Here is an 8548-nt window from a genome sequence, read left to right as displayed (position 1 = left end):
TACAAATATATTTAAAATGACCGTTAAAGCGGGCGAAGCATTATTTTCGAGTGTTATGTTTGTTAGTCTGTGTTTAAACCTCGATTAAATGTTAAGCGAGGGTGAAGAAATCGACCCTTAGAGCCGATTTCTTCACCCTCGCTTAGCGCTTAAGCCAGGTTTAAAGTACTGGTGAACCTGGTTTAAAAGTTAAACGAGGGTGAAGAAATCGGCCCTTAGACTTACAACCACTTCAGTAAGAATCTGACACTACCACGAGCCAGCATGCAGTAGTGATTGGTTAAGAATTCTCCTCGATAAGTAATTTGTTCAGCTGAGTTCATTAATGCACAAGATAAGGCCCTGCAGGCCTCGGCAAAAATATACAAATTTGAGGTTTTCAATACCTTCACTTTTATAAGAACCCTTCCCCCTTTCTTGAGAATTGTCTGCGCACGAGACTGTCCCAATCGAATAATAGTCAGGATATCATTTCTTTCCGGTGTGATGAAATAAAACAGTTTTATAGACTGATACTTAAAAGGACTGTACAATATATTTACATAAGGCTCAAAACTCGACAAAAGTGAGGCCGGGTAGCCGAATCACTGTTACTTTTTAAGTTGCTCGCAGTCATCGTCATATTCCGAGTCGAACCCGTGCCCCACAACACTTAGATCCTCGATAGATGAAGAAGCTTGATCCGACTCATCCGAGCTGTGCGCAAAGGGCGTGAAACCAGTTCTAGGCGAGTATTCGTCATTCTCATCGGACAGATCAGAATACCAGGGTGGCCGAGGACACTGATCCTTCGGGATACACCTGCCCTCGTGCATCACATACCCGGCGACACAAATACAGGTTAGCTCAGCAATACAAATTTTAGAACACTTTGCTTTGCTGCAGTCATTGTCGCAGGTTGGAACGCAGCACGGCCTGCAAATGCTGAGCTTCTGGTGTAGATCACATTTCGAAGGACATCTTTTTGCGGTTGTCGGTGGTCTGGTGGCCGGGGTTGGCCTAGAGCACCTTCGACAAATCGGTTTCAAAGGGTACGGTTGAGTTGTAGTGGTATGTGTCGGTGGCGACGTTTTTAGATTGCAGAGTGATGGTGGTACGGGTTCTATGGGTTTTCCATAAGAACAACCACAGCCATGGGAAGGAGCATTTTTTGATTCTGTTGAAATGCGTCTGTTGTAGTAAGGTTCCACTAGATAAGAGTTTGATCGGGGTGGAGGGTCGACGATGGTTGTGGGTGGCTTCGGTTCCACTACTGGTGGTTCTGGGCTGGGATTTACTGGATAGCTACGTTTGGTATTGTACTCGAACGTGCATCGGGTTGGTGCTGTAGGTACTGGAATGTAAGTGCTGTTGCGTGACTTTGACGATCGACATGATCCACACGGTACATGACGTTTTGGCTTCGGCTCATTATCTAAAGTTATATATTGCACTGTAGTCGATGTTTGTGTTGAGTTGGTGTCATCTGAAAGGTTAATTTCAACGGTTCTGAACAGATCTCACGTGAAAGTTGTATGTTATCACTTACTTAGTTTTGGGCATCGGCTTTTCCGGATGCATTTGCTCTTATGTCGTACGAAGCCGTGCTTGCACACACAGGCAGGTTTTTCGGAGCAAATTTTTTTCGCTATATTGTATGAGCAATCTTCGCTGCACGTTGGCTCACAGCAGAACGATCTCGGAGTTAGCAATTCATTTTTTCGGCATTTTGCTGCATAAAATTAAACACTTCTATTACACATCTTACACTTTGTATCACAAGAATACTTACGGTATTCATTATTTGCTAACACAATCAACAGAAAACACGCATTGGTTGCCATAATTAGGAGTACCCTCTTCGACATTCTGCAAAGTGCTGAAGTCACGCGTTTTGCGCAGAAGTAAGATTGATTACTACTTACCGCTCAAAAGAGCGGTTATGCACGTACTACCGTTCCACCGTTGGGCGGTAGTTGAAATGGTACTGTACAGCACTTTTTAGAAGCACTTTCAAATATAGAGAAATGGTAGCCATAAAGATAAAGTGAATTCCTGGGAAACACGTGCCTGTATGGAAAAATAAACAACATCATCAAATGTATTTGTGGTGCTGTTGTTGAATGGTTTATTGATCATTTGTATATTGTAATTTTTTTCGGTAACTATAATGCATGAAAGACCTATATAAGAATTAATGGAGAAAGTTATTTGATCGATGTTGAATAAATATGGAAAAAGAGTTTGAGGCTGCCCTGGTTCGAAGGATAATACGCTGGTCTCACAAGCCACTCATAGTACCGTAAAACGGGGGAACATTGATCACTTTTCAGAAGTTTTTCGAATAACTATCTTCACTTTAAGTAGATGGAACTGTTTGTATTTTTAAAACAAGTACTGGTACTCATAGATTGAAAATGTTTTTTTTTATATAACTAAGTTTATTTAGCCCCAAATACGGTAGCTTAACGAGGCCGATAATTCATTTTTAAGGTACATCGCACGTGTTAGTGGGGGAAGAGAAATCCGTATTTAGAGGCGGCTTGCTCCCCCTTAGTGAAGGAAAAAGGTAGGAAGTGGGATACATATTGTAAAATTGACATTCGCGTTGGCTGGTTGATGATTGTGGGGAATAGGCACACTTTATTGTAGTGGTTTCCATCCTGTAATCGCAGGGGCGAGGGGAGGGTCAATATTTCGGATGATTATTGGCACTCCGATGCTGTCATGTTGTTCTTGTGACATGTGTCATGATGTTCTGGATGGACGGTTATCAAGAAAGGTATGCATCGTAGACTCGTGAAGCAATGCCATATTGTAGATACAAGGAGAGGTTGACGAGGTTCTACTGTGAATGAGAGGGGAAAATGTATTAAACTTGGACATCAATAGTTTTCAAAAAGGTGTAGATAAGAAAAATGTAGGGGTGGTCACGGCTTGCCAGGACGCCCCGGACTGGCACATAGGGTGATCTACCTCGGGCGCACTCTGCGCACAGCCAAACAACATGCTCGATGTCGTGATAGCCGTTCTCACAAACACAATGCTTACTGTCAGCAAGCCCTATACGACGGAGATGCGCATCAAACGAGTTATGGTTGGACATGAGCCTTGACATCGTACAAATAAAGACCCGGTTCACATCCAAGCCCTTAAACCAAGCATTCGTTGATACCTTCGGGATAATAGAATGTAGCCACCGTCCCAGATGCCCATTGCTCCATGAAGTTTGCCAACTTTCGAGCGTCCTCTGACGAGAGATACTGAAAAATTCATTGAAGCAAATCGGTCTTTCGTAAGTGTCGCCTTCTAATGCGCCCACCTTGGCTAAAGAGTCCGCCTTCTCATTGCCCGCAATAGAACAATGTGACGGGACCCAAACCAAGGTAATCTGGTAAGATTTTTCAGATAAAGCACTCATATATTCCCGTATTTTCCTTAGGAAATACGGTGAGTGCTTTCCAGGCTTCGCTTGGCCTCAATGGAGCTGAGACTGTCCGAAACGATGAAGTAATGGTCTGCGGCAGGGTGTCAATGATCCCGAGAGTATACTGAATGGCAGCTAATTCTGCAACGTAAATTGAAGCAGGATCATTGAGGCAACAAGATTTTCGTTGAATGAGGCAGCAAGATTTTCGTTGAAGATACCGAAGCCTGTGGACCCGTCGAGAATTGATCCATCAGTGTAGAACATTTTGCCGCAGTTGACTTGATGGTATTTATTATAGAAAATATTTGGGACCACTTGTGGGCGAATGTGATCCGGGATTCCACAAATCTCTTCCTTCATGGATGTGTCGAAAAATACAGTTGGAGCAGAAGTACCTAAGAGATGAGCATGGTTAACGTTATACGAAGATGAATTGATGTTCTGTGCCATGTAATCGAAGTACAAGGACATGAATCGGGTCTGAGAATTAAGCTCGACAAGCCTTTCGAAATTTGCAATCACCAATGGGTTCGCAATATCGCATCGAATGAGCAATCGATACGAGGGGTCCCAAAATCGATTTTTTAGTGGAAGGACGCCCGCCAGCACTTCTAAACTCATCGTATGGGTCGAGTGAATGCAAGCCAAGGCAATACGCAATGTATGCTCGCAACGGAGCGAAAGCAGAAACATCCGTACTCCATCACTGATAATATCGTTGTTTGGTACAGCCTGATTAGGTCTCCTGGGTGGGCACCCCACCATGTTCCGGTTATTGTACGGAGAAAGTTGATCCTTTGTTGGCACTTCTGTTTCAGATACCTAATGTGACATCCCCAGGTACCTTTAGAGTCGAACCAGACCCCGAGATATTTGAATGTTGAAACCTGAGCAATAGTTTTACCCATTAACTGAAGCTGTAGTTTCGCTGGTTTACGCTTCCTTGAAAATACGACTAGCTCAGTTTTCTCCGTAGAGAACTCGATACCCAGCTGGAGAGCCCAAGCAGACAAATTGTCCAAGGTATTTTGCAGTGGTCCTTGCAAGTCGACAACCTTGGGACCTATAATAGAGACCACACCGTCATCTGCAAGTTGCCTTAGCGTGTAGGAATTGACAAGACATTCGGCAATGTCATTCACGTAGAAATTGTAGAGAAGAGGGCTTAGACATGAGCCCTGGGGAAGGCCCATGTAGCAAAATCGTGATGTCGACAAATCACCATGCGAGAAATGCATTTGTTTTTCACGTTTAGCAAAAAGTTATTTAAAATTGTTGAAAGACCATGCTTGTGCAACTTCTCATAAAGAATGTTGATAGAAACTAAATCGAAAGCCCCCGTAATATCCAAGAATACTGATGCCATCTGCTCTTTGCTAGCATATACCATTTGAATTTCTGTTGAGAGCAGCGCAAGGCAATCGTTCGTCCCTTTGCCTTTGCGGAAGCCAAATTGTGTATCTGACAGTAAGCCATTTGCTTCCACCCAATTGTCGAGGCGAAACAAGATCATTTTCTCGAATAACTTCCGGATATAGGATAGCATTGCAATCGGTCGATACGAGTGTGGTCGGAGGCCGGTTTTCCTGGTTTTTGGATGGCGATGACACTCACTTGTCTCCAATCATGTGGGACAATGTTACCCTCAAGAAACTTATTAAATAAATTCAACAAGCGTCTCTTAGCAGAGTCTGGTAGATCAACAAGTTGAATTTGATTCTGTCTGGCCCTGGAGCTTTATTGTTACATGATAAGAGAGCAAGTGAGAACTCCACCATCGAAAACGGTGTTTCGTTCGCGGTATTGTAAGACGACGCGGCGCGGTAGATGTTCTGTGCCGGGGTGGAATCCGGACAAACCTTCTTGGCTAAATCGAATATCCAACGGTTTGAATATTCGCTCTCGTTAGTACTGTTTAGGTTTCGCATACGTCGGGCCGTGCCCCAAAGAGTGCTCATCGATGTTTCTCTTGTTAACTCGTCGACAAACCGGCGCCAGTAACTGCGTTTCTTGACTTTCATTAAATTTTTCATTCGCTTTACTAATATCGCGTACAGTCGATAGCTAGCGACTAACCCGTCGTTCCGGAAGGCTTTATACGCGGCAGCCTTCTCCGCGTACACGTCTGAGCACTCTTTGTACCACCACGGGTAGGGAGAACGTATTTGGGTGTTCCCGTCGGGTACTCGTTTCGTCTGTGTTTGAATCGCGATATCGAGAATCGAGTTGGACAAAAACTTATACTTTTATATACTTTTGTTGTTGTATATATTTGTGGCAGCACTTCCAGTTGATGAATTATTTTTATTTTGTACCCTTATTTGGGACAACCTAGGACCCTTACGAGGAAGTTCAAGTGAGTTTTGAATAGGTCTTTTCCTAGAGTTTCCAAGCAGAGCCAAAGAATGCCCCTCGCAAGGGTCGTTAGAGGTGTTATCGTCAGTTGGCAAGAGAACGAATGGGTTTTCGGAGATAAGTGGAACAACTCTTTTAAGCATTTCTGCTTAAGAGCGTCTGGAGCGATCTTTGTCGGATCGCTTCAGTTTATCCGCGCGAAGATTGTACGTTGGGCATGTCAAAAGTTCATGCGGATTCTCCCCACAGTAAACACATATCTCAGCGGGCCTACTGCAAGTATCATTCGCATGGCGTTCCCCACATTTACCGCACCGTTGCTTATTGCTACAGTAGGTGGCCGTGTGACCTAGCTGCTTGCAATTGGAACAATTCATAACCCGCGGTACAAATAGACGCACAGGTAGACGAGCTCCTCCCACTTCAACGTAGCTCGGGACTGTGAGACGTTGAGGGAAAGTGGGGGAAGTGGATCGCCCATAACATCATCTGTCTCCGAATCAGATACACGTTCCTCTTCCCCATAATATTCGTCTTCGGAGGGTGATCCTTCTGTTTATTCCATTTTGTTGCGGGAGCAACACGCTCGACCGCACTATTTAACTTAAATCAAAATAAAAAATCTAAAACAATAATAAAAAAATCGATAAGAAAAGTAAAAAACGAAACACTTCACCAGTTGGTTCCTGACGAGCTGGTAGGTGAATTGATCCTTCGTTTTTTTTGTCCGTCACCCGCGTGACCTTCACACAGTATAGAGCTGGTATAGCTCGTCTAAACAAAGTCGTCTTTCAGGCAAGCAAATTGTTTAGTACCGCACTACACTGCACTACTTGACACAATTTAACATTTATAATGTTTATAATGTTTATACTCCAGCCCTTGCTGGGATAAACACCTTCACCGATATCGCCTAGCTGTAGGTAATGTTACAACAAACAACGCGCGTGTGTAAACTGAAAGGGCGCTCGGTTACGAATGATTGAAAATGTTCAAATAGTTCGGTATTTATAATACCTATATTTATAATATTTATAAGTATTATAAAAATAAATTTTCATTCGTTCTTTTGGGGTAACTATGATCAACAAAATATGTCTATCGAAATGAGAGATAACGCTTGAAATGTTGTGTAAATTGCATATCTGCAGGCAAATTTCATGACCCGATGTTGTGACGTCTCGAACGAGAACAAAAATGCCTAGAAGAATACAGTTGGCTTTTATCGAACTTTTTCAGGAAAATATTCGAAATGAAATAGTTAACAACAAAAATCTCAGATTTTTCAAATGAATTATTGGACAAAAATATTTTCGGTTTCCAAAAAATATCAGTTTAGTTGAATTTGATTGATTTCATTAATACCTTGTATTGTTTGTACGGATTGAAATGATGTATGAGAGTTGTATCATTTTCAATTCGAATTTGTACTCATAAATAGTATACGAAAAGACGAAATAATCGTTACTGATAGATGCTGAAAATATTTAAAATATGGTTTGTTTTTTATTTCGATGATTTTATTAGAGGGAACCACCATATCGTATATTACTGAAAAAAGTCTCAATTGATCAAACTTACCCCGGTGATCAAAGATACCCCGTTTTATGGTATATGTCTTTGTTTTAATTATAACTTTAGGATCGTTTGCCTCTTTTCTTCAGGTTAGGAAAGCTTCTACCCATATATGCGAGGACGGAACTTGGCGGCAAATCGTGCCTAATTTTGACTCCAGAGGACGCTCCGGTCGAACAAAATTCGCCGCCGCGCGAAGTTGATTATTTTTAAGACGCTGATTAGACCGGTGGTCTAGGCTACGAGACCCGGACTATGCTCGTGGAGGACCAACGCGCCCTTGGAGTTTTCGAACGAAAGGTGTTGCGTGCAGATGGAAGACGGAACGTGGCGCAGGCTAATGTACCATGAGTTTCATCAGCTGCTGGAAGAACCATCCATCGCGCAAACCACAAAAATAGGACTTTTGCAGTGCGCTGGACACGTCGTATGAATGTCGGACGACGACCTGGTGAAGATGGCTCTTTAGGGCGACCCTATAGGAACAAGAAAACGGGGCGCACAGCGAGCACGGTGGATCGACCAGATAGAGGACGACCTGCGGACCCTTCGAAGACGGCGAGGCTGGCGACAAGCAGCAATGGACTGAGTGGAGTGGAAACGGTTTCTGCATACAGCAAGAGACAACGAGGCTCTAGCCTGAACGAAAGGTAAGTATATATGCGAGGTTGGGAATCGAACCCAGGTAAGCTGCGTACAAAGCAATCGACTTACCAATTAAACTATGTTCGTCTCTTGCCGTATGTTCGAGCTCCAGTAAGGAAGTGCAACGGTAGATTACTCGGAGCGACAACCAGAGCACGGTTTGGCCGGTTTGGGCATATTTCACTATGTCGTCTTCCAATAATATTGCTGTGGTACTACATTTGGACCCCATCAAAAAAAATTGAGCCATTAAGCTAGCCTTACCTTAGCCTTAAATCTAATGAAAGGAATTGTATATAGGCGGGGAGAAATGCGGACAGCTGTCCTGTCCGATAAGCGCACGGATGGATTCTTCGCGCCGTTCTGTAACTTTGCGAGCTGCTGTTGCTGGCTCAACTAGCCCAGTGAGAATGGTTACTAGCATTTTTTTGTATGTGATCCATATAAAAATACTACTTCCTATTATTTGGACCAAAACTAGATCAATTACGTTGCTTTGCACTAGCGACTTCTAGGGGCCCTTACACGCGCAGTTAACCGTTGTGTGTCCGACGCGGTACCCGG

General features: G+C 43.3%; 1 protein-coding gene across 1 annotated transcript; it reads right to left on the bottom strand.

The window, feature by feature from the left end:
* Positions 1-521: 521 nt before the first annotated feature.
* On the bottom strand, positions 522-1947 carry LOC131692980 (zonadhesin-like). The gene is made up of 3 exons (XM_058980418.1): positions 1772-1947; positions 1529-1711; positions 522-1465 (listed from the first exon to the last, which is right to left on the bottom strand). Exons 1-3 carry the CDS (start codon positions 1845-1847, stop codon positions 591-593), a joined length of 1134 nt encoding a protein of 377 aa, XP_058836401.1. The 5' UTR covers positions 1848-1947; the 3' UTR covers positions 522-590.
* Between the last annotated feature and the right edge of the window lie 6601 nt (positions 1948-8548).

Source organism: Topomyia yanbarensis, chromosome 3, assembly GCF_030247195.1.
Source record: "Topomyia yanbarensis strain Yona2022 chromosome 3, ASM3024719v1, whole genome shotgun sequence".
NCBI lineage: Eukaryota > Metazoa > Arthropoda > Insecta > Diptera > Culicidae > Topomyia > Topomyia yanbarensis.
This window is presented reverse-complemented; position numbering and strand designations above follow the sequence as displayed.